Below are 26,516 nucleotides of genomic sequence, written 5' to 3'. Positions count from 1 at the left end.
GAGGAAAGGAGAAGAAGAAGCTCGTACGAGGAGAAACCCATTGAAGGAGAGAGGAGCAACTCGTTTGTTATGTGATTTTGTGCGTGTGAAAGGGGGGTCGATAGGGTGGGGAGAAGTTAGGTTTAAATTAAAATTTTTCGACGGAAAATTTTAAATTACAGACGGATTTTCCATCTGTAATCATTTCTCACGAAAAAAAATTAATTTTACCGACAGAATTATCGACGGATTCTATTTTCTGTCTGTAATTTATGCTAATTCATTTTTTTATTTTCCGACAAAAAAATCTCTCTGAAATTCCGTCTATATTTCCGAGGGATAAAATCCATCGAAAATATCCGTCTGTAATAACTAATTTTTTTGTAGTGCGGGAAAAAATTAAGAGAATATAATGCTAGCTAATAATTAGAAAATCGAGACATTATGTTGGATTCTATGCATAATACTAAGTTGCAAACACAAATGTGCAGGTATATATAAGCATCACTGTGCACATACCTTTAGAAGAAATTGGCTTGTTGTCCACCTCAAAAGTCTGCAAGATATATCTGTTAAAATCAATGAAAGCAAATCATTACTTATTATTAATATAAGGAGCATATATTATTATTGGGTTCAACCGTTCAAGGAATGGGTCCTAACACATGAATTAGTTAACAGGATAACGAAGTGGGCTTGAAAGAATTGCCCTTCGTAAACACAAGACTAAACCGTTGAATAATAACAAAGCACATAATAAAAAATAATCCACACAAACAGGTTCCTATAAAAAAATTATCTACTAATTAAATACTAACCTTCAAAGTAAGCTTCATAAGGTGTTAGGTAATGATAATTTAGAACATTACTAAGTAATCAAGTGGAACACTTGTAAGACCCAGAATCTTTGAAAAGTCTTATTATGATCAAGTCTCAAATTCTACAGTTATTTATAGCCTTAATTTAAGAGATCATTTTATTAAAGATGATTAAGGCAAGTTTTGATTTATTGAATTTGAGATAAGTTATGGTTATTATCCAATTTTATAATTATTGGATTATTTGCTATATTTAAATCATATAGTTGGTAGTTGTGAAATAATAAGGATTTTTATATGATTCAGATTAAATAATTAATATTTTAAATATTAATACTGTTACTTTGGAAAATAAAGGGTTTAATTATATTATTTCTAATTATTTTGATTTGGACATTTTATTGAAAATAAAGTGTGAGATTGATGAGTAAATAGTATTTTTATACATTATTATTGTTGGGTTAGAATTTATTTCTAATTACTATATTATCCTTATTTTTAAGTAAAATTACTAAAATGCCCTTAACCCTAATTTTTGAAAATGAAACCCTAATTCCTAACTCTCAGCTGCCACACCCCAACCCTTCCTTTGCCACAACAGAACGCAGCAGCCCTCTCTTCTTCCCAGCAGAACGTAACACAGATTTGTGAAAGAAAGAGAGATCCGGAAGGGAGAAGGAGGAAGGGCGGCGCCGGCGGGCGTCACTACCGCCGCGCCGCTGTGTTGCACTGAGGAGGGGGAACCGGAGATGTGGGACTGTGCAGTGCCGGCAAGGAGTGTTGTCACCGTTGCTGGCGCTGAGGAGAAGGAGAGACTGCGCGACAATGAAGGAAGGGGACGCGGGCCAGAGACGCGAGGAGCGTCGCAATCGAAGCTGCCCTGTTCATCCCTGCCAGTCGTGGTTCTTCCACCCATCAACCTATTCCGTCGCTGGAGACCTCAGAGTCGCTGCTCGTTGCGCCGTCCTTGTCGCTGCCACTGCTTCCATGTCTTCCAACGGCGCTGCTATCGCCATCGTGAGTCCAGAGAGGAAGCGTTGCAGCAACTGAATCTCGAGGGACACGTTCACGAGATGGGAGAGAGAGCGGCGGGGAGAGGGAGGCCATGCATCCCGTCGTGCGTGTCACTGCCCAAGGACCGCTGCTGATCCGTGCTGTGCGAAGCCAACGGCGCTGTTCCTGCCGTCGTTAGCGCCACCGGGGTTCCGGCCATCACTGTCGTTGAGGGAACTCACCGGAGTCGTGGAGGTTGTCACCGCTCTTTGTGGTTCTGTGTTGAGTTGCGTCGGTAAGCCTTTGCGGCCAGAAAATGCCCCTGCTGCCGTTGCCGGAAAATTCTGCCAGTAAGGGTCTTGTCATTAGCCTCCGTCCTTTTGAATTTCGAGAATATTATGGTCACTGCATGTTGGTTTCAGTTGTCGTGATCGGAATTCGTCGCCACTGCCGCTTGAGGTGGCTGCCGGGCTGCCGCCGAACCGGTTCGGAGACCGCCGCTGTTTCGGTTCAGCCATTCCTTCCTTGGTTCGGTAAGCGTTTTCGATTTTAAAGCCCCTTAGTTACTGTTCTGTTATCATACGCTGAGGTTTGTGGCGTTAATTGGTATACGATTGAGTTTCGGTTGTTGTATGTTGCGATTAGAGTTGTTGAGATTATTGCGAAAGTGGCTTGGAACCGAGGTTTTGGCTGCCGGGATTTTGATTGTTGATTTCGGGTCGAGGCGGAAAGGATTCTGTGACGCGTTTGGGCTATGGTTTTGTGTTTTGAGGTAGGGGCGCTTTCCGAAAACTATAGTTATTATTGGAATTATTACATATGGATACTGTTGTGAGATATTGTGTATTTGGTGATTGTATCTTCCTTATGTGTTATTTGATTGACTCGAGTGATTATGGATGTTGGTTTGGTTGAATGGTTGTGCGGCTTTGTGAAATGTAATGTTTTGAAGTGATTCTTTAAAGATTTGAAATCTGAGTTTAATCCGTTGAGGATTGATTTGATTTGAGTCAATTATTTGATGATGTGAAAAGTCGAATGCACTTTTGAATTCAGCCTGGTTTACTTTAATTGACTTGATCTTGGACAAATGATTTGTTACTGAACCGTTTCTTTAAAGCTTTAGAAATGAGTTAAATTGGTTGATATTGAGTTAATTTTTGTAATGGTTTCCTTGAGATATGCCACTGAGGCGACTGTTGGATTTAGCTTGCTTTTGAATTGATTTCTGGATTTGAGCTGTTGAAAGGAATGAGAAACGGTTTAGTTGGGACCCGAACCGGGTGGCAAAAGTCCAAGTTTTAGGGGAGGTGTTGCCGAAATTTCTATAAAATCCGAGTCTTTATTGAAATGTTGTCTGGAAAATGATGAGTTAAAGACTTCTGCTATTTTATTTGAATTATCAAGAAAAGGATGATTCATGCTTTCGAAATGAGTTAGTAAAGAGGAAATTGTGATTTAGTCTTGCTTCTTAAGAAAGGCATTGTATCTCTTTCAAGAGAAAGTTATTTAGATGAAACTTGTGTTTTAAAGCTGTTTGAATGCAAAAAGGATTTATGCCTTTGAATTTGACTTGGGGGTTTCAATTAAAGAAGTTTCAATGACTTTGAAAGAACCTGAATGTCTATTGACAAGTTTTATTTTGAAATGTTTTGAGAAAGGTTTTAAGTACTCTTTGAACTCTGAACTTTTGCAAGACTAAAACAAATTTGAACAGTTGAAACGCTTTAGAATTTATCATGGGGGTTGAAGCTGGTTTTGCCTAAGTAAAGGAAACGGCTTTGAAAGAAGTAAATGATTACGTGACTCGGTTTGGCTTAGATCCTATTTTATTACTCAAATCGGAAAGCCAAGGTTTTAATGATTTTAAATGAATTCGGCGAAATGAGTTATGCTATTCTCCCCTAAAGACTTGGGACTCTGCCGAGAAACTTTGTTATAAAATCCCATTGTGGGATGGGTGATTTTGAATGTTCCCAAAATGAATCTTTAACTTTCCATGGTTTTGGAAGTTTCGGAAAGAGGATGCCGAGAGCGGCTTTGTTTTAAAAAGGGAACTCACTTTGAGTAAATTTGGCTTATGAGCCTGAGATGATTTGAGAAACGAGATTTCTAAAAGCCAAGGCTGAAAAGAGTTGAAACTTGATTTCAAAGTGAAACGATTTGAGAAAAAGTGATTTGTGGCTTAAATGCCGGTTTTATGAATTTGATGAGGTTGAATGGTGGAGGTGCCATTTTGCTATGAGCCGGAATGGCTGTGTATGATATTGATTTATGGCGGATTGCCGACTGAGTTATGGGCCGTATGGCTGATTATGAATTATGAATTTAAGCCGGATGGCTGAGATGGATGTTGATCCATGGCTGGGACTGAATGAATATATGCTTGAGACACCTGGGTAGTAGCAAGGGTTGTGGTTTGTCCCACTTGCTCCAGGTCAGAGATTGTGACGCCTGGGTAGTAGCGGTAGTAGTGGTGATTCCACTCGCTCCAGGTTGAGCTTTTAAACACCCGCCTGGGTAGTAGCCGCAGTAGTGGTTATTCCACTGGCTCTGGGTTGAGCGGGCAGTAGCAAGGGGGTTGTAGCTCAAACCTACTTGCTCCGCGAGGGGTGTTTCTATCCATGGTTAGCTACCAGGACGTGTCGGGTTGGCTATATAACCGACAGATGATATCATCAGCCACTAGGGACAAGCATGCATCATATGCATTTGTGTGACATTGGTTGGGTGTGCATATTATACTTGGTTTGCCTATGTGATTAATTGCTAACTATTCTACTTGTAATAACTGTTTCTTTGTGCTTGAACTTCCTATCTGTGTTTGCATCTGGGACTCTGTTGGATTATGGTGATTGGTTGTTGGTTGGATTGTTTGGGCTTAGGGCCGTGGTTGGAAAAAGATGAACTGATGGTTGATTTCGGTTTTGTGTTTCTGGTTTGGAATAAAATTATGAAAAGCTATTTTGGTTCCGCATAGATAAACCGTTTTGAAAGGCTTTTGAGTTTTTGAGAATTGAACGGTTCTTCTTTCCGAAAAGATTTCCGACTTTACTTTCATTGTAAACCGTTGTTTTTGAAAAGAGGCATAAGACAGTTATGAATCACTGGTGCGGTTATCTTCACGTATCCTATTACAGTAATTCCCAAAAACCCTCTACTGAGAACCCTTTTGAGGATGATGTTCTCACCCCCCTACATTTTTCCCCTTTCAGGATATGGGCGCAGAAGTTACGAAGAGTTCATTTAGTTGTTGTTGAGATGCTTTGTATTGTGTTAGTTATGGTTTATTGTACCCTCGCCTTTATCTTGATATAATCTGTAAGAGGGATAGGAATTGTATTGGATAATGACTGTAATATTATGTATGTATATAATATATATATATATATATATATATATATATATATATATATATATATGGATGTACTCTTTATGAATTTTGTAAGTTGTATGGTATTTATGGATGTATGATATCGGATGAAAGTATTTTTGGATCGGTATTGCGGTTTAAAGTTTTTAAACAGGCTCATATTTTAGTATTAAATAGTATAAAAGCCGTCGTAATGTCCGAGCTATCAAAGTCGCGCAGCCGGAAGTGTGAACTTTAGTAGTTAGGGTATTACAACACTTGGTTCATGAAATTAATAAATAAACATAAGTGAAGATGACAGCTGAAGCAAGATTAACCATCAAAATCAGGGAATTCAGTCATTTATACCACACAAATCTCAAATCTCAAAGTGAAATTGATTCAATAACATTGCAAAGTGATAAGATAATGTTTGGTTTTTAGCAGTGCACTAAATAAAAGTACTTTATTACTCTGCTCAGGTATTCAAGCTTTTCTTGCACAATGTTATGTATATGGATTATTGACCCAGCCAGCAAGATATATACTCACATTAATAATTGAGGAATTAATGCCTTTAAACTAATTTTGATTAGCGTCCAATCTTAAAAGACAATATCAAAACTAATACAATAATTTATATAGGGTGAGCTGGATATACATCTATGTTTAAAGTCATTATATACTACAAGTAGTAGTAATTTGGATTAAAAGCTGGACATTAAAATTATATATAACATCCAATCACAGCAGTCCAATTACTACCTAAATCCTGCTCCTGTATTTTACCACAGCCTTAGGAGCTGCACATTAAAGAAAAATTAATTTGCCCAATTTTATACCACACTAATTGGTGTATTAACCATATTTACTGGTTTCTATTGACTAGTTTGATGATTATTGATTAATTCTCAGAGATTCAAATCACAGCACGAACTACTTATAGTTTCACACTTCATTGATCATAGGAGAAAATTCTTTTCAAACATAAACTAGCAATACACTCAAATCTCTAACCATCTAAGTAAATACCACCTACTGGGCTATAATCACTGACGTAGCTTCAAATAATGGAGTGGAATTTAATCAAAAAATGAGACATGAGTAATTAGGAAAACCATAAAATTCGTTATCATGATAGGACTTGGATCAAATTTCTCATCTCTTTAAATATTACCAAATTTGATCCAAAGACAGAGGAGCATCTTACAATTATCGAAACATGCACAACCTTCATATGCAGTAAGAACACCAATCAAAGACACATTATACCATCACAAATTGATAGAAACACTGGTGATTACCGCAGCAGAGAGGATGATGTAAGAACTGGCCCGAACGGAAGAAATGGAAAATATAAAATGAAATGGAAAATATAAAACTTAAAATGAAAACACGTGCAGAAGTACATAATCAAAACACGTGAAAGAAATGGAAAATATAAAAATGCAAAGGGGCATGATGAGAGAGCTGCTAAAGCAGAAACCGAAGCAGAAAATCTAAAGCAGGAACTTGGCATATTAGAGGCTGAGAAGGATGCTTGTTTTTATCAATATAATAAATGCCTTGAAAAGATTTCTGTCTTGGAGGCTAAGCTAGCACTTACTGAGGAGAATAGTAGGATGTTGAATGAGCAAATTGAAAGAGCAGAAATGGAAGCTAAATCTCTGAGGAAAAGTCTTGCTGAACTGAATGAAGAGAAAGAAGCTGTAGCTTTTCTGTACAAGCAGTGCTTGGAGAAGATATCTACAATGGGGAGTGAAATTCTGCATGCCCATGAAACTTTTGATCGATTGAATAGAGAGATTGAAATAGGGGCTGAAAAACTAAGGACTGTTGAAGAGCATTGTGGTATGTTGGAAAAATCAAACCGATCTCTTCAGCTGGAGGCTGACAACCTGGATAGAAAATTTCTGTAAAATTGAAACTTGCAAGCATATCAGTTAGCAATAATTACACAACAATATAAAAAAGCAATGACATGGGAAAGGATAACTGTACCTGGTTGATACCAATCTCTCAGCATGAATGAATTACACTTCATTGCCAAAGTTTCGTCCTATCAAATTAAACATATCATCATTGAATTTTGGCTTTAATTGACCTAGTTCTTTCAAGTTTCAATAGCACCCATGCTTTAAAATAATCACGTAATAAAGTACCTTGAGTCTGTTACAATTGAGATCTCATAATGGCTTGCAAGAAGAAGAAAAAATGTTATTTCAGAACTTATTTCTATTTCAATTTCTTTGGTTTCAGCCTCATAAAGAGAAGGAGAAAAGAACCTATTTTTGTGCACCAATTTCTAAATTGAGGGAGCAAACCTCATCATCAGAAAATTTCTCGAAATTTGAATATTATACTAACAAGATATCGAAAACAAAAGGTACCAACTTAAACTATGCTTTAGTGAAAAAATTGCAAATAATCCTAACTAGGTTAGAAAATCAAATTCATGATAAATGACCAAGAACACCTATCATGCAATAATCCCTTATTATCACCGACTACTAGTACTTTAAAATAAGAAATACACCTAAGGAATAATATGAAAGTGAAACTAAAACAGCATACTTATAAATACCACCTGTACTGGTTTTGGTTTTAGTGAATGACATTGCAACAATTTCATTCATTAAAGTATAAGGCAAAAAAAAATAGTTACCTTTTGCCAAGGTCCTACAGTTAAAAGTTACAGTTGGTGGGCTTTCTACTTTCCAATGGAAAAAAAACATAGATTTAGATGTTCATATGAAGTAAGAAAAACAGAAGGCACAAATCAAATTTAGTACTATAAAATATTAATAAACAACTGTTTTTTATTTAGCATTATTGGTATGGACCTTAAAACTCTGCCAGGAAAAATCTTGTAAAAGAATTAATGATTTATGAATTTCACTTCTTTATTGCAATACCTATCCGTTGCTAAGCATTTTTTACTTCTTGACTTCTTTTGGTACTCTTTTTGATGCTTTTTTCCATTTACATTTCTCTAATTTCATGCAATTTCTGTGCTTGAAGCATTCATACTTAAAGAACGAATTAATATTTTGACTTATGAAGTTTGATTCCGGATAGAAATCATCAGCGAATTATATGCAGATACATACATTGTCTTTCTAAAACATTAAAATATGAATCACTTGAAATAAAAAAATATATGCTCCAGAGGGTGGCTTTAGAAAATTAACACATCTAATTTACTTTCTAATTCTAATCACTTTCAAAACACATTCATGTAGCTGACTTAAATAATGAAAAGAGGCATAGTTGGCACTGAAAACTTACTATCTAGACAGTTCTTCCTAGAGGATGTAGGTATCCATCAATTAGAAAGAAAATAAATAAAAATAAAATGCTTTTGCAGGATTAAGTATGGTAGAAGATCATGCCATTGGAGCATAAGGCCAGTTAAAGCAGAACATACTATACAATTAAGAAATTTTATACTTAATATCATTTATGATGATCACATAAGAAGTAGATCATAATGAACCAAAAAGGGGAAAAATATACCTTCTGAGATGATTTAGATTCTGAGACTTACTTTCAAATGAAGATAATTTGGATTTTGGTTTCACTTCTGTAAACTGCAAACATTTGGCATATTGTCGAACATTTGGCATGCAATAGCATAAACAACACAAAATAACACTAAAAAGTATTCTTTGCAACACTAATTCAAAATTCAACACCAATGACATGAAAAATCAGCAGCATTTCACAGTGACTCAGTAAAGTATCAGTCAATCGATCCAAACAAATTGAAATTCAAACTCAAGAAGCTTTTAACAGCATGTTTAACTATGTATAAATTAACACTAATTCTAATCAGAAAATCCTAATTCTAACCTAAACTCAAGTAACAACGGAAAATAATCTTAACCAAATCAAATTAACACTAGAATCAACATATAACTAACCCTAAATTAACTAAAACATAGAAGAAATCTGAGAACCTGAGTCAAAGAATAGAGCAAGAGCATAGGAGAGAGGGATGCAGTGGCAGTGACCAGCCGCTGCTGCATCTGAACACGCTAGAACTGGAGTGGCCCTGTTCTGATTCTGTGGCTAGAAATGAGGGAGGCAGGGGCGAGCTACAGAGCCACAATACGAGGTTGTAAGGAGGAGAAGAAGATGGTCGCGGCGGCGCAGGATGGTAGCCAACGGAAAGACAAAGAAGGCAGGAGACAGGGGAAGAGAAAAAGAAAAAGGATTTTTGCGGGGGTTGTTCGGCGAAGGTGGAAGAAGAAGAGGAAAGAAGGGAAGAAGAAGAAGAACATGACGGTGGTGGTTCTGTGGTTCTGACGGAGACGCTGGGGGTGATGATCGATGGTGGCACTGCGTTGGTGGTCGAGAAGAAGCTAGGGTTGGAGAAGGGGAGTCATTCAGACTTCAGAGCTCTGAACTTGGTCAAGTGAGTGACGAGGTACTGAGGGCTTTTGGCTCTCTTTTTTATTTGATTTCCGGCAGTTGGGAAGATAATCGCCGCTATCTTGGTTTCTTTTGTAGCTGAAGCACAAACCGCTGCCATAACCGCTCCTATCTAACCAATTTTGTGGCGGTTTGATAAACAGCCGCCAATCAACGGCCGCTATCCTCCGCATTTGTTGTAGTGTATCTTCATCAATAAGCAAGCATTTGGATGAGTTATCTATGCATGCCTTGATTCATCAAACATTAGTGAATTATAATCATTTTCATGAGATTTATGCAAGAACTACTTGATGCATTGAATGGTGCAATATCTTGTGATTATAGCAAAGTTTTGATGCACTTGTTTGATTGATGATAGGCAAAGAGAAGCAGAGAAGAAGTAGAGAGGCTGTGGCGTTAGTGGCCAAGTTAGCACACTAACGCCATGGTTAACGCTGGCCAATGAAGAGGTGCTGGCGTTAGTGGCCAAGTTAGCCTACTAACGCCAGTGCTAATGTGTTCTACAAGGAAGAAGTTGGCGTTAGTGGCAAAGTTAGCCCACTAACACCAGTGCCAACGTTGCCAATGAAGAGGTGCTGGCGTTAGTGGCCAAGTTAGCCCACTAACGCCAGTGCTAATGTGCTTGAAGAAGAAGAAAAAGCTGGCGTTAGTGGCAAAGTTAGGTCACTAACGCCAGTGCCAATGTTGGTCAAGGAAGAAGGGAGCGTTAGTGGCCAAAGTTAGCTCACCAACGCCATTACACAAGGAAGAAGGTGCCAACGTTAGTGTGCTAACGCCACCAACGTTAGCACACTTACGTCTTCGATCATTAGTTTTTCATTTTATTGTTTCATTGTATTTATTTGATGTACTTGACTTTTAATTTATTTGAATATTGTATTATTTATTTTAAATAAAAGTTTTTCATTATTTATGAATTGACCACTTATTGTGTAAAAAAAAAATTAAATTTAAAATTGACCATGTATTTCAAATTAAAAAAAAATGTAATTATCGTCAGAATTGCCGTAGGAATAATTTGACGTTAATAGTACACAAAACACAATATTTTTTTGCGCTAACAATACCGTCGAAAAAATCTGCCGGTAACCAATTGGTTTTTCGAGCTGGTAATCCGTCATTACCGTTGGTAGAAAAAAATCCGACAGTAAATATTTACCGGTGAGGTTTATACCATCAAATTTAATTTATTTTTCCGACGGTACTCAACGATTTTCTTGTAGTGTACTCAGAGAGAGAGAGAAAGAGAAAAAGAAAAAGAAAAAGAAAGAAGAGAGGAGCAACTTAGGAAACCTTGTTGAGTATAACGGGAACAACTTTGGAGCCGTCACGCAGGCGAGAGTCGACTGTGGAAACCTGGCAGAGCAGGCTTGGGATCGTCTTCGTTGAAGCAGAAGAGACCGAGGTTCTTGCCGGTGGAGGCTCCGGCAATCAACAAGAACTCCTCAGATGGGTTGCTGAGCGCGTACACGGAGAGGTCGTGGAGGAACAGAAAATTGACAGGGAGGTCTTGGAGGAACTGGGTTCTTCATCTTCTTTGCCAGAGACAAATAAACGCAGAGAGAAGATGATTCGAATAGAGCTTTGTCTTCTTCTTGGCCAAAGACGAGACAAACAGAACTTGAGAAAAAGAAGAGTAAAGTGGAGACGAGACAAATAGAGCTTCAGAAAAAGAAAAGCAGAAAGAAGACATGAGACACCTTCTTCTTCTTTATCTAAGAAAAAAAAGGCTGAACCCTAAATAAGTTCCTAAACTTTTTTAATTTTTTATATATATTTTCGTGTTGATTTTAAATTGTTTTAAATTTAAAAATATAAAACTAAAATTAATTCAATTTTAACTAAACTAAAATGATTAGGGTAATTTTTGTCTAATATTAAAAAAATATTTAAATTTTTTGTAAAATTAAATAATTTTTTTATTTTTATTAAAATATAAAAATAATTTAATAAAAATATTAATATAATATATTTAAAAAAATTAATTACTAACATAAAAAATATAATTCATATATCGTATTTTAATTTATTTACATTTTTATTATACTAATATATATATATATAAATTTATTATCATACGAAACAACCATCTAATAATTAACAATTAACATCAACTTAACCAGAATTGAGTTCGACTTATTTACTTAGCACATTAATCCCACCTCATCTATCATTATTCGTTCAATAAAGAAATAAAACGAGATTATAGGGGATTTAAAATATTATAAAAAACCCTTCGAATTACTAATCTTTTCTTACAGCAGTATATCTAATTTTTACATTACTATAAATTGCATTGAATAAAATATTTCTCTTACAATTAACATACCCACTTATTTGACTCGTATCGATGCAGAATTTAATCCCCTCTGACACTAATATATACTATTTATAACAAATATATATATGATATATATAACAAAAGCAAATTATATTCTCCCTCAACTTGACGCCCACAAGTTGATATCTACCCAGTTCTCTCCAAGTCTCCAACAATTTTATCGTTGTTTACTCTTTATTACACCCACCAAACCATGGATTCCCATCATAAATAACACAGTTTTTTTTTTTTTTTGCCCCCTCTCTTTTAACAAAACAATAAGGCTCCATTGTTATTCTTATATTACATATGTATGTATATGAGAGAGAGGATTGGAGTGACCACTGCACACACAAGTAAAGCCACCATGGCGTTCAAGATCAAGAACGCCCCATCTTTGCTCTTCCTCTTCACGTTCTTCTACAACATTGCATGCTCACCCTTCAACCCAGAACCGATGGCTGCAACCACGGGAGGCCACTGGGTTCAGCTGCAAAGAAGCATAGGCATCTCCGCCATGCACATGCAAGTAATGCGAGATAACAAGGTAGTTATCTTCGACCGTACAGACTTCGGTCCTTCAAACATCTCCCTCCCATTCAGCCGCTGCCGCTTCAACCCCCGCGACATGGCCTTGAAACTCGACTGCACCGCCCACTCCGTCCTCTACGACCTCTCCCTCAACACCCTCCGCCCACTCACCATCCTCACCGACGCATGGTGCTCCTCCGGCGCTCTCTCCCTCGACGGCACACTCTTCCAAACCGGCGGCTTCAACGACGGCCACAACAAGCTCCGCACCTTCTCACCCTGTCCTCAGCACCCTGAAACCTGCGACTGGCTCGAACTTCCATGGAACCTAACTTCCTCCCGCTGGTACGCTTCGAATCAGATCCTCCCCGACGGAAGAATCATCGTCCTTGGTGGAAGAAACTCCTTCACCTACGAATTCGTCGATCCCAACAGCATCTTCACTGCACCGGAAAACCCTAACTCTTTCTTCTTCCTCAGATTCTTGAAGGTCACGAGGGATAGCAACCCCGGCGAGGAGAACAATCTTTATCCGTTCTTGCACCTTCTCCCCGACGGGAACCTCTTCGTCTTTGCTAACCGGAGATCCATCTTGCTCGACTACAAACGCAACATTGTCCTCCGCGAGTTCCCGGTGATACCCGGAATAGAAAAACGGAACTACCCTAGCACCGGCTCGTCGGTCTTGCTTCCGATTCATCTCTCCGGGTTGGACGACCCGACCCGATTACCCCACGCGGAAATTATGATATGCGGCGGCGCGTTTCCCGGCGCGTTCAATTTGGCCAACATTAACAAGATCTTCATTGAGGCTTCGAGGACATGCGGTCGGATTCGGGTGACCGACCCTGAACCCAAATGGATCATGGAGACGATGCCGTTTCCACGTGTCATGCCGGATATGGTTCTTCTTCCAACGGGTGACGTCGTTATAATTAATGGCGCGGCGAACGGAACTGCTGGGTGGGAAAATGCAGCGAACCCCGTTCGGTATCCGGTTTTATATAAACCCGGTTTACATGAACCGTTATCCCGGTTCGAGATACTGGCGCCGGCGAAGACCGCTAGGATGTATCATTCTTCAGCTGTGTTGGTGCCAGATGGCAGAATATTAGTGGGTGGGAGCAACCCACATAGAGGTTATGATTTTCAGGCGTACCCGTACCCGACAGAGTTGAGTTTGGACGCTTATTATCCGGATTATTTGGGACCCGAATTCGAAACCCTAAGGCCTTCGATTATTGCGGTCGAAGCTACGAATAATACGGCGTCGTATGGTGGTAATTTTTCTGTTACGTTTTCGTTGCGGCGTTCTTTGGCTGGGATTAGTGTGGCCCTTGTGGCGCCATCGTTTACGACGCACTCTTTCTCGATGAACCAGCGTGTGGTGGTGCTCCACGTTGCGGCGTTGCAGGAGGTGGCGGCGTCCGAGTTTAAGGTGACGGCGCGTGGACCGCCTTCGCCGACGGTGGCGCCGCCTGGGTATTACATGGTGTTTGTCGTGCATGCAGGGGTTCCCAGTGTAGCTGTTTGGGTTCAGGTTAAGTGAAGTGAAGTGAGGTGATGTCAGCAAGTCGTCATCATTTGCTTCTGTGGCAATATTGTTGTATGTAGGGGTAGTGGCTTGGGTTTTTAGACACCATTCTTTTGGAGGGCACTTCTATTAAAACAGAAAGATAAAAATCTCAATTCTTTTGGGAAATTTCTATTTTATTCTAAATTATCGAGCAGTTTTGGTAATCTGAGTTACCATTGAATTTATTTGCTAGTGTAGTACTGCCTGTGATAAAGTAATAAGAGTTTCAGTGTAATAAGAGTAATCTGTCGTGTGTCCATTTATGTGAAGCCATTATTGCATCATCAGTTTCAGTGTAACCAAAATGCTTATCGGAAGATTTTGTACCTTGCTAGCACTTAGCTAGTCTCGTTCAGTTAAGTGCTTCAGTCAATCAGTGCAGTTTAGTTAGTTTGTACACGCTTACATCTATAATATAAAATTATAAACAGAACTGGGTGATTCAATGTTTACTTTCGCTCAGTATTTCGGCTTCTATTTATGGGACATCTATATTCTCTCTGAAGCTGCGTTCTCTGCTTCAGTTCAAATGCTGTCTATTTTTCTTCTTGGTGTTACCAATTTGTCCCCAACTAAAATTAACCACAAATCAGTCATTATATATTTATGTATGAATATATATTCTATACAAAGAATTAATATTTTGTGTATACATAATATAGTTACTCCAAAAATAATCATCTCTAGTTACGTTCCAAATAAAATAACCGATGCAGGAGAGGAACAATTTGATTGACATGCTAAGAAAAGGGAGAAAAGAAGTCATTGCAAGTCAATCGAGTAAGATAAAATTTATGGCTGAATAACATAAATACAGCTGACAGGCACATGGGAGAGAACACAATTAATTTATTTATCGATAGTAGAATGTTTTTCTTATAATTGCTTGGACACTATGGATTACATAAATCAGTATTTTCTGCTCATATCATCTCAACGATCAATCAGTTGAGATTGATAATTTTGTGAACGGGTAATAACATTTTGGAAAGTCGGCATAATATGAGTAATAAATAATCATCCTATGACTTTGAAGATCCAGCATGCATTGATAAACTCCTGACAGCAACCTTCACCACACCAACCACACTAAGCTGCCTCTTCTCAGGGCTCAAGCCTTGTCTGTCCTCGTTTTTACACTCATCTTCTATTTGAACACCAACATAGTATGCTACCTGAGCAAACACGCAATTCAGCAAGGTAAACTACATGCATGTAAAAGGCGAATACAGCCAGTTTTCTTATGACAATTGATAACTGAAATTATAGCTCCAACTCTTTCACCGCAAGGCTTTTGGCATTTAACCATCAGATCATATAAACTCTACTCTGCAACTAACATATCTATAACTAGAAGGCAGGCATTTGATGAAGCCACCAAAAATTATATAGTTACAATCATATGATCTGCATTTAGGCAATATTGAATACATTGTAACTTCATTAAGATTAGGTTTTGACTTGGATGGACTAAAAATGAGGCTCAATGCACAGGGCTTGACTTGACTATTTCCAAAATTTGAAACCCTGACCGGTCCTTCAAGTCAAAAGGCAGCAATCTTATAGCTGAATTGAGACTCATTCACCTCATGGACTAAAAAAGATAAGGGTAGAAAATTTCTAGTGCGCAACCATACAGTAAAGACCACAGTTTGATCACCATTAAAACTGTAAGAAGCTTAGGGTGTATTTGGTTTGCATTTTCATTTTCTGTTTTCATTTCCAGTGTTTTCTGTTTTTTGGATTTTATGAAGGAAAAAGTGAAAACAGGAAGTAAAAACAGAAAACAGAATTTTATTGTTTTCACTTTTTCCTTTACAAAATCTAGAAAAACAGAACACTGAAAATGAAAACAGAAAATGAAGACGCAAACCAAATGCACTCTTAGCAACCCCACCAAGAAAAAATAGTTATTACCACATTATTAAAATGCACAACTCTGACCTCTTGGCTTTCCCAACCTTCTACAAGTAAATTAATTAATTGTTTAGTGCAACAAAACAATAGTCGTGCAGAATGCGGGACTTTGAGTTTAGGATCATAAAGCAGATTAAAATAACCAAGCTCTACAAATTTAAATATAGTTATACATTACAACCTAGCTGATTAAAATAACAATACAAGAAACCTTCAAAAAGCCACCCAAAACAATAGCACTCAATCAATTGTCATGGAATGAGTCAAGGCCCTTTCCAAGTTTGACTATTTTAATATTCTCAATGCTGAAACAGACTGGGGGAGAAAAATGACTAGCAGAGAGTGAAAAACAGAGACATTTAAGATGCATAGTTCAGCATATAAATAGCTCATGCATAACACTACCTTGCCAGAAGCATCACGTACGGGTGAGATGTGGAGAAGGTTCCAAAATGAGCTTCTATCCTTCCTGTTAGTATCGTGGTAAATTGATTGAGCATGTCAAACAAATAAAATTCACAGCTTGCAAGCATAAGCAAAAGTGAAGGAAAGTGTTAACCTGTAATTCAAAATACGTACTGTGCATGGTTGTTCATTTTTAATGCTTTCCCTTATCTGTAAGCAAAAAGCAAAGTACCTAACCAAGTGGTCCATTTCCACTAATTTAAATAGCCAAGTTACAAGACAATTATTGAAGAACTATGACAATAACAGCTTATTATACCAGATATAAAGTTGAGTCATCAGTATCCGGTCCACCTAAAAATCTACAGTTGCGGCCCAAAACTTCATCCCTTGCATAACCTATTCAAGAAATAAGGTTTTATTGAAAACAAAATCATCGATCTGAATTAATGGCTTTTATCCTTAGATCAGGTGTCACCGTATTTGATGTAAACTGTAATTGTAACAGGGATATTATTAATTTAAATAACATGAAAGTTGGAGAACCTGTCAAATTCAAGAAGGCATCACTGGCATATACAATAGGCATGTCAGGTAAATGCGGATTAGTTCTGCGAGAAAACTCAAATTCAACAAACAACATATAAATGAATTAAAGATCTGCCAAAAGCATAGAACTTACTGTGAAGTAAGAAAACTAGTCTTTTTCAATAACTCACAATACAAAGCTTTGTTTGATTCTACCAAGAGAAATAATCAAGGAAGTGCTAAGAAGACCCATGTCAGGTATGCTGCATCTCTTTCTACATACCAATCTGCCTGTTGACTCGCTGTAGTGAGTTAGCACAGAAAAAATGTTGTCCATTGCAACCATCGCGCTTCTCTTCTCGTCGTCAGTTGCCTCACACGGCTTGTCACTGTCCAATTCTGAATGTCACAAAGCTAACAAATCAGTAAATACCAAACCCCAAGTCCCTAACCAATCAGAGCTTCAATGTACAACGCCACTTCACTAGGAATTTAACATAATAGATAACATAAAAATACTAGATTAGTAGCTAAGCCTCATCCTACTAAGTGATTTGGCTATATGAACCAGATGACTGCATGTCATAACATACACCATTCATCAAAATTCAAATCTTCATTTGATGAATTCACCATGATTAATAATAGAAAATACAAATTAAATTTGGACATTACCAAATTACTTGAAGCACTGTTCACGAGGGTATCATAGGCAATTCCCCCCAACAAGAGGACAATCAATGATCAATCAGAGAATTTTTATTAACTAAAAGAAACAGAAAGGAAGGGGGGGAGGCTTTTTGCCAAAGGGTCACCACAGAAACTGACAGTTACAAAGCCAAGAGCTACCAAAGTATATCAACCAGAACAGAAGTACCAAACAGTGCATGAACGTGAAGCATTCAACAATTTAATGAAGTTTTTTTTTTCATAAAAGTATCCTATCAGGTATGCCGCACGTTCGGGTCATTTAGATCCCGTGACACAAATCCCCCACTGGCCACAAGAGTACAAAAGTTATACGTCCTCAGGAATTTCAACAAACTCCAGGAGATAAGGAACCTTCCTAATCCTACCTCAACCAAACATTTATGTGAAACAAGTTCTACTACTTTCACATACCCTAAAATCTAATTTATAGAAAAAAATAAAAATAAAAAACTACTACAAAGTAAAAGCTTTTCAGTCTTTAATCAAAGAACTTTTTTTTCATTCCACCATTATGATAATCTAAATAATGAGTGCCCTCAGGAAAAGAATTCACAGGTTTGATCATAATTTTTTGCATTTATAACAAAACATTCTAATTTTGACTCCTTAACCAGTTACTTTATAAACGCTCGTTAGTAAAATCCTAATTTTCAAATAACAAAAATTCTAACTATGTAGCATTGCTTGAACCCAGAACACAAACCTCTAGTATCATGGTCCAACCCGTGATCCATGGAAGAAACTAACTCAACCTCCAAGCTGTTATCATTGCACACCTCCTTCCTACAACACCCGAGAACATAATCGCCACTACCACCGTCATCGGCGCTACCTCTCCGGCACCCAATAGACCGTCGCCTCCTCAGCCTTCTCCCTTCCAAAGGAACCTGAACCGCCACAAAGTGAACAACCCGGCCACCATCCCTTCCAAAAACAGGACTCACATGAAAGAGCATCCAAAAGGGTGTCCCATCCTTGCGGTAGTTAAGCAAGCTGACCTGGCAGCTCCGGTCATTCCTAACGGCCTCCCTGACCTCCATCACCGACCTTCTAGAAGTTCTATCACCTTGGAACATGGCCCCACCTCTTCCGACAACCTCGTCTCGGTCGTAACCGGTCATCTTGAGGAAGCCTTGGCTGGCAAAGATGATTGGGTGGCCTGGGATTGATGGGTCGGTGATGGTGAAGTTACCAGGCAATTCGTCGAGCGCCTCTCGTGCGTAGCGGGAATAAACGGAGTCGAAGGAATTCTGTATCGCCATCAACGATGTTGATGTTATTTCGGTTGATGTTGTTCTTCTTGTCGATGATGATGATGTTGATGATGATGACTCCATGAAAGGCTACCTGGGATTTGGTCGTTGCTTGGGTGGTTATTAATCCCAATCCCATGTGGTAAGTTGGGGCACTGTGTACTTGTTGCGGTTTCAATAACGGTTTTGTTCTTCGGTTAGTGGAGGCTTTAAGGTTTGAGTGGAAGCTGAAAAATTGAAGCTTGAGGGAAGAAGAAGAACATGTGGGTAATACCCATGAATGAAATGAAGTGTGTAGTTTAGTTGAAATTATTATGGTGATTATGACGGGTTATAAGAAGGAGTAGACAAGAGAGGTGAAACTGAAGAGAGTGTGATTGTGACGGTGATTGTGAGTTTGTGTTGTGTGAGCAGAGAGAGACGCAAGCAAGGAAGAAAGGAATGGAGGAGGAGAGAAGGACTACGCAGTTCAATTACGCAGCGAACCGGAGTCACACGATTTTCTCTGATTTTTTCTTTTGAGTAAAGGACGAATACGTGTCTGACTTTTGGTCCGTGGACATTTTTGTCTATGCGCATTTAAAAATATTTTTAAATTTTTGACCTTCACAAATCTTGGACGGATGAGTCTCTCCGTGCCATTGTCTCCGTTAGATCCAATGAAAAAGTCTGACGTGGCTCCGTTCTGATGACATGGCATGACTGGTTGATACGTGGACTGCTGACCAGAAGGATACTTTCAAAAAGGTTTAATTACTTCATTGGTCCTTATAGTTTCGTGAAATTTTCAATTAAGTCTCTATACTTTTTTTCTTTTTAATTGGGTCCATGCACTAATTTTTTTTTCAATTAAGTCCCTCTTAGTAGTAATTGACTTAATTTTATAGGGACCCAACTAAAAAAAAGAATTGGTATAAGGACCTAAATAAAAAGAAAAAAAGTGTAGGGACCCAATTAAAAAAAATTCGGTGCAAGGACTCAATTAAAAGAAAAAAAGTATAAGGACTTAATTGAAAATTTTGCGAAACTATAAGGATCAACAGAATAATTAAACCTTTCAAAAATTGGACAAATAAGTTCCTATACCTAAAAACTACGTCGTTTTGCTTTGACCCTTTACAAAAACCCACATCCTTTAAGTTGTATACAATACCCATTACACCCATACCACCCTTTCTAAATTACATTTAACCCTAAGAATACTAACGATCACCATATTCTGTTTCTCCCTCCAAAAGGATCACTACTCAGGTTGAGACAGTTGTGGTATGCAGTGGCTGTCGAAGAGGGAAAATCCTCCACTGTTGTCTCAGGCACTACATACATAAAAAGCAACAAAAACAGCACATACAATTATAACAACACAACAAGCTAATGGGTTTTTTTTTCTTCTCTAGAGCAGTAACCTTCTCCTCCAGAATAGCCATCCTATGGTCAAATTCCTCTTCCTCTTCAACAACTTCAACCTCTTTTTCAACCAGAGATCTTTATCAAAGATGCAACCATTGCTTCCAATTCTAGCAAGATGCTCATCGACCCAAACAAAAGACTTGCAATGCGGTTGCTTTCCCTATCAAAATTTCCAAAATTATGTACTATATAAAACCATTTCAGAACAAAATTCCCAAATATTTTATCTTACCTTATAGACTGGCCATCCCAAGAAGACTCTATTTGGGTTGCTAATCGTCCTCGACATATACATTATTGCATAAACTCCACAGAAGTATCTCGGGGCGACATCGTCCTTCAGGTTTCTGTCGTGTACAACACAAAGATTTGAGATTGAAGCAGAATTTTCTTCTCTTACTCTCTTGCGGCTTCTTCTTGACGTTGATGATGCTCCATTAGCAGCCATGGTTGATGCAGGTAGAGCTCCTCACCACTAGCCTCCAGAAAGAAACGCAATCAATTTAAGGATTAGGGCCAAAGCAAAACGACGTAATTTTTAAGTATAGGGACTTATTTGTCCAATTTTTTAAAGTACCCTTCTAGTCAGCAGTCCACGTGTCAACCCGTCATGCCACGTCATCAGAACGGGAGCCACGTCAGACTTTTTCGTTGGGTCTGACGAAGGCAATTGGACGGAGTGATTCATCCGTCTAAGATTTGTGAAGGTCGGGGATTTAAAAGTATTTTCAAATGCTCAGGAATAAAAATGTCCGCGGGCCAAAAGGTTAGGGACCTATTTGTCATTTTCTCTTTTCTTTTTTCTCTTTCTTTGATTTCTTGTTTACTTTCTTAAAATAGTTTTTCTTTTTTGTTTAATCTAATATTATATGGAAACCACTTTAATAAAAACACTAAAAATATCTTTTTTTTTAAACGTTTACATGTGTCATGTTATTATTGGACATTTTTATTAAACTGGTTAATAATTTATTTTTTAATAAATCAGAACAAAATCGGTTTATTATAGCAATAATAATAAACCCAATTATTTGCATTATAATTATTAGACCCGATTTGATTCGATTGAATTACACAATCTAAACCAAATATTTTTAAATTTTTTGGTAAAAAGACAAATATATCTCTGATTTTTTGTTTTGTGGACATTTAAATCCCTAAAAATTTAAAAATACAATTAAATCTTTAAACAAAAATAAGTTTATTGTTATTGTTATAAAAAAATCGGTTTCATTCTAATTTGTTAAGAAATTTAAAATAATCGGTTCATTAATACGTCCAATAATAATGCAAAACGTAAGCGTCTTTACAAAAAGACGTTTTAAGCGTCTTTATGGGAGCATCCCAATATATATATATAAGAATATATAATGGCAAAACCTGTTTTGGTGTTCAAAATTTTTTTTCCAATTTTATCCTTCTTAATAACTTACCCCACGTCAGTTATTCCGCATTACAATACTCTCACTACCTCATCTTCATTCACGTTCTCTCTTATTTTATAAATCCACGTAATTATTTCTTCTTTCTCTTACTCTCTCTCACTTCATGTTGCTGTTACTAGAAAAACTTCCTTCATTTCTCATCCATCTTTTCATGCATCTTTCTCACTTCATCTAATACAATTTATTTTTCGTCATTAAATAAAAGTGTGAAACTATGTTTATATGTTTGTTTTGATTAATTACCGTTGACAGATACCAATGGAAGTGGTCGACCGACTTGGCAAGACTATGCCTGGCGACGAAGACAAAACATGAGCGAAGAACAGAAGAACAGACGCAGCAATACCTCGCCAGAAGGCGTGTCAGTTAAGTTATACATCCCATTAATAAATTTATGTAGTTAGTATATCATTTAATATGAATGATCTTTTACAAAATATATTTTCATGCTAATAACAATTTTTTAAATATTCATATACTAATAATAACAGTAAAGTTAGCCCAAGTAATAGACCGAATAATCCAAATATAGGTAAGAATCCTGTATATTTATTTAATTAATAATAATTTATTTTTTCTTTAAGTTTTGATTCGATCAACCTTCCATAATTGTCCTAAATAATATTGTTATAGATATTATTATAATATCTTAATGTACTTTAAATTAAATATCTATAACAATATATAAAGGGAATAGGAGAGTTTAGTGTCCAATTTTCACTTTTCTATCTTAATCTTATTGATAAATAGTGTTTAATATAATTTTCGTCTTAAAATTTGATCAAAAATATAATTATTATTAGTTAATTTTTCTTTGTTATTTGTACAGTTACTTTTTTATTCTAGACATAACTTTTACCCACGTTGTCTTTTTTTTTATTCTATGGAGTACATGTAGTACTCTCTCCCTATCTTTATTTCACTTAATTGAAAAAATAATGATAAATTTACTTTTTTTATTCTAGACATAACTTCTACTCACGTTGTTTTTTTCTTTATTCTATGGAGTATATGTAGTACTCTCTCCCTATCTTTATTTCACTTAATTAAAAATATAATGATAAATATGTGTACGGAGAATGGTAAAAAATAATAAAAATAAAAATAATTTTTTTTAAAAAAAATAATGAAACAAAAGATGATTTAACATATTGAATATAAAAAAAACAATTAAAATTATGCGAGAAAAAGAGTTCTTTAAATTTAAATTTTTATATCTGCTTCAAATTAAATAAAATGGAAAAAATAAATAAATTTATAAATATTTATAAATCTTTATCTTAATTGTTACATATAAAAATAACATAATAATTTTAGTATCATACTTAAATTAATTTAAATTTTATTATTCTATACATTAAAAAATAAATAACTTATAAAATTTTTATTTTTATTTTTATTTTTATTTATTATTTATTAAAATTTTTATTTTTTATCTCAAATTTATAATTTAAAAAGCATAAAAATTAATTTTCTAAAAATATTGAAAAAATAACAATATAAAAATTATAATTTTGTTTTGAAATTAAATGAAATTTAAGAAAATCTTGAAAATTTTATTAGTTAGAGACATAGAAGTTGACATATTAGATTCAGAGAAAGATTAAAAATTATTACAAATAAATATTAAGAATAGGGAGATATTCAATAATAATGTAATATTTTTATGTTCAATTGTATATGTTAATAGTAGATAAAATAGTAGTGTCTATATAATATTACTGTTTTAAGAAGATATAAAATATTTGATATTATTTTTTTTATAATTGTTGACAAATTTTATAATTTCATTAACAAAAAATCTGAATCGTTGATATCTTAAATTTTGTCTGAAAGCAATAAAATATGACTTAACAAGTAAGTCTGAAAAATAATAAGGATCTATATAATAGATATACATCTAGATATCTAAATCAAAGAAGAAAAAAAAATTCCTTTAGCAAATTTGTAATAACTCAAAAGTTAACACAATGGTAATTATAGATCAGAGTGATAAACAAAAATGAGAGTTGGAATAATGGTATGGTGATAATTAATTGCGATTGGGATGAATAGAAGAAGAAAAAATTAAATAAAACAAGGCAACATAACAATAATGATAAGAGAAACGATAGTGTATAATATGATGAGATAATATAATTAAAATAAAAATTAATAATTTTAAAAAATAATAAAATTAAAGATAATTAAAGAGGTTTAAGATAAAATTGAAAAAATATATTTTTTATCTATTAGAATTATGAATGGAGATAAATATTTTGGATATAAATTTTTAAATTTACTTCTAATTAAATAGGATTGAAAAAATAAATAAATTGAAATAATATTTATAAATAATGAATCTTTAAATAATATCAATAAATTTTTATATTAATTTTATTACACATAATAGTAAATTAATATTTTTCTTAATCTTATATTTTTTAATTTAAATTTGTTTTTTTAATATTTTACATGTTAAATAATTTAAAATATTTTATTTTTTTATAATTTATTTTTAATTATTATTAAAAATTTAAAATTTTAAAATAAAAATATAAAATTAATTTCTTAAACTCAATAGAAAAGCGGCTCAACAGGCACTATCGTGCCTGGTGAGGCGCTAGTATATATATATAATGGGATACGGAAGTTTGGTATCCAATTCTTTCTTCCTATTTTACCCCTGTTTTCTTTTTATTAAAAACTGGCTTTATCCCACGACATATCTTAAAAACTGATTTCAATAAAAAAAAACTGCGTACTCAATTCTTTTTATTTTATTTTATTTTTTCAAAAACTGGCTTTACCCCACGACAAATTTAAAACCGATTCACTTTCAACCCGCGACAGAGTTTAAAGCTGATTCACTTTCAATAAAAAAAACTATTAATACATACTCAATTTAAATACCGATTCACTTTCAATAAAAAAACTTATACGCTTTCAATCGTACTTTACCCAAGAGAGTTAAATGTCTGTTTCACTTTCAATCGTGCTCTTGCAATCGTTTTTCTTCTTTGCGTCTTGCTACTTATGTTCTGACAAATATAATTGGAAAACTGAACGAATCAGTAATCACGTTATATCAACTAATATAATTCATTTTCCAAATTCATTGCCAAGGATTAACTACAATTAGACAAATGGTCAGAGCCACCCATCATCATCGTCATCATTTTGTTTCAGGTAACATAAAACTTAACATGTATTATGATAATTTAATTTTTTTTGGGCTATAAATTCAATTTTTGCTTAATATCTGTATTTCTGATGCTTATTATTTTTTGGTGACTTTCTGATGCTTATTATTTAACTTAACAAAAACTACATATAACAGAGCACTCCTTAATAAAAAAAAAATACAAAAAGTTACTAGAATTTGGTGTCCAATTTTTCTTAGACTTCATATATCCTTACATAATCTATTTCATAAAATAAATTTAGTGGACAAAATAATAATTTTTTTTAATATTCCATCTTTATCATATAATATATAAATAATTAAAAAATTAAAATAAACAATGTATTCATAAAACTAATAATAACAAATAGAATAAAGAGAAAAAATATTAACATATCGCTTATTTTTTGTCATGTGTATTTTTAAATTTGAGTGATTAAATATATTTTACAAAGTAATAACTATGAAATAAAAATAAATTTATTGCTCTAAATTATAAAAAGAAGTATTAAGTACTCTTTAACTAAAACTTTTATTATAAATTTATTACAAAAAAAATATATTTATGCTTTAAAAATAAAAAAAAATATGCATTTGTATTCTTATATTAAAAAATAAATGATATCTATAACAATATATAATGCGAATACAGAAGGTTTGGTATCCAATTATTTTTTTCCTATTTTATCCCTACTTTTATAATCTAAAATTACATACTTAGTCACGTACTCACGTTCGGTAAATTCTATATTAACCCACGAGAAAATTATGTAATTGCTCTATTTTCAACCGTCAAAGAAATTTAAAAAAATTGATCACTCTCAATCGCAAGATTATAAAAATGGCTCCATTTGCAAAATAGGTTAAACAAGGTAATTTTTTTTAATTAAATGTATAAAGAATAATTTTTCTCTTTAAATTATTATCATATTATTTTAATTTAATATACTCTTAATACTTATATCAATAACAATATATAAAGCTAATACAGAGAGTTGACTATGACTTTGGTGTCCAATTTTTTTAGACTATATTAACCCTACAATAAACTATTTTATAAAGCAAATTATAAGGATAAAATAGACATAAAATTTGTTTTGAAAAATCCAATAACTTCTCACTAAAATAAAAACAGTTTTGTTACTTCTATAACTATAATAAAACATCTTCTATTGCCTCTATCCACTGCAGTTTAGTTTTTACTTTTCTATATTTGTCTTGCCGTTCTGTTATTCTCCTTTCTTCAACACTCTCATCTCCATCCTCTTCTATTGCCTTCATCCACTGCAGTTGCAAATGTCCTTCAGTTTGCAGCAATTACTACTTTTACGCGTAACATTCACTTATATCTCTTCTTTTCTTTAGTTTATTTATCTAATCTATATTTTCAGTTATTTCTCAGCCTTTTTAATTTATTCCCAACTTTTGACATATGAAAATAGTACTATATCACCTTTTGTTTTTATCAATTTAATGTAAAAAGAAATAATTTTTTTGTCTTATCAATTTGATGCAGAAAGAAAACTGTTTCTTTTTATTTAATATCTGTTTTTATGTTTTTTTATATGTCTTTGACTATCAATGATTGAATGGAAATTTCATAAATATTTTGTTATTTTTTTAATTGCTTTGCAATATTTTTTTTTAATTTTCTAAAATATTGATTATGTAGAGTATT

General features: G+C 34.8%; 2 protein-coding genes across 3 annotated transcripts; one reads left to right on the top strand and one right to left on the bottom strand.

Annotated features, from left to right (window-relative positions):
* Nucleotides 1–12,079: 12,079 nt before the first annotated feature.
* On the top strand, nt 12,080–14,435 carry LOC107643402 (glyoxal oxidase-related protein). Its single transcript, XM_016347044.3, has one exon. The coding sequence runs from the start codon at nt 12,213–12,215 to the stop codon at nt 13,977–13,979; it is 1,767 nt and encodes a 588-aa protein (XP_016202530.1). The 5' UTR covers nt 12,080–12,212; the 3' UTR covers nt 13,980–14,435.
* A 402-nt stretch (nt 14,436–14,837) lies between these two features.
* On the bottom strand, nt 14,838–19,340 carry PLPB (PAS/LOV protein B). 2 transcript variants are annotated; one of them, XR_001620844.3, is made up of 7 exons: nt 18,271–19,340; nt 17,048–17,255; nt 16,875–16,939; nt 16,648–16,727; nt 16,503–16,538; nt 16,329–16,392; nt 14,838–15,181 (listed from the first exon to the last, which is right to left on the bottom strand). XR_001620844.3 is itself a non-coding variant. In XM_016347045.3 (7 exons), the coding sequence occupies exons 1-7, from the start codon at nt 18,902–18,904 to the stop codon at nt 15,029–15,031; spliced, it is 1,260 nt and encodes a 419-aa protein (XP_016202531.1). In that variant the 5' UTR covers nt 18,905–19,327; the 3' UTR covers nt 14,838–15,028. The 2 variants fall into 2 exon arrangements, 1 of the variants encoding a protein (XP_016202531.1); XM_016347045.3 differs by having other exon boundaries at nt 16,483–16,538; nt 18,271–19,327.
* Nucleotides 19,341–26,516: the final 7,176 nt, after the last annotated feature.

Source organism: Arachis ipaensis, chromosome B5, assembly GCF_059453495.1.
Source record: "Arachis ipaensis isolate K30076 ecotype BB chromosome B5, ASM5945349v1, whole genome shotgun sequence".
In the NCBI taxonomy this organism is placed as follows: Eukaryota; Viridiplantae; Streptophyta; class Magnoliopsida; order Fabales; family Fabaceae; genus Arachis; species Arachis ipaensis.
The sequence above is the reverse complement of the archived record's forward strand: the minus strand, read 5'-3'. Positions and strand labels throughout refer to the sequence as shown.

Excerpts from the sequence above, each read along its gene's own strand:
- LOC107643402 (XM_016347044.3), top strand. The coding sequence starts at position 12,213 with ATGTATATGAGAGAGAGGATTGGAGTGACCACTGCACACACAAGTAAA.
- PLPB (XM_016347045.3), bottom strand. The coding sequence starts at position 18,904 with ATGGAGTCATCATCATCAACATCATCATCATCGACAAGAAGAACAACA. Across the intron at positions 16,940-17,047 it reads ATCAAACAAAGCTTTGTATT|AACTAATCCGCATTTACCTG; the intron begins GTGAGTTATTGA and ends GTTTTCTCGCAG. Across the intron at positions 16,393-16,482 it reads GTACGTATTTTGAATTACAG|GAAGGATAGAAGCTCATTTT; the intron begins GTTAACACTTTC and ends CGATACTAACAG.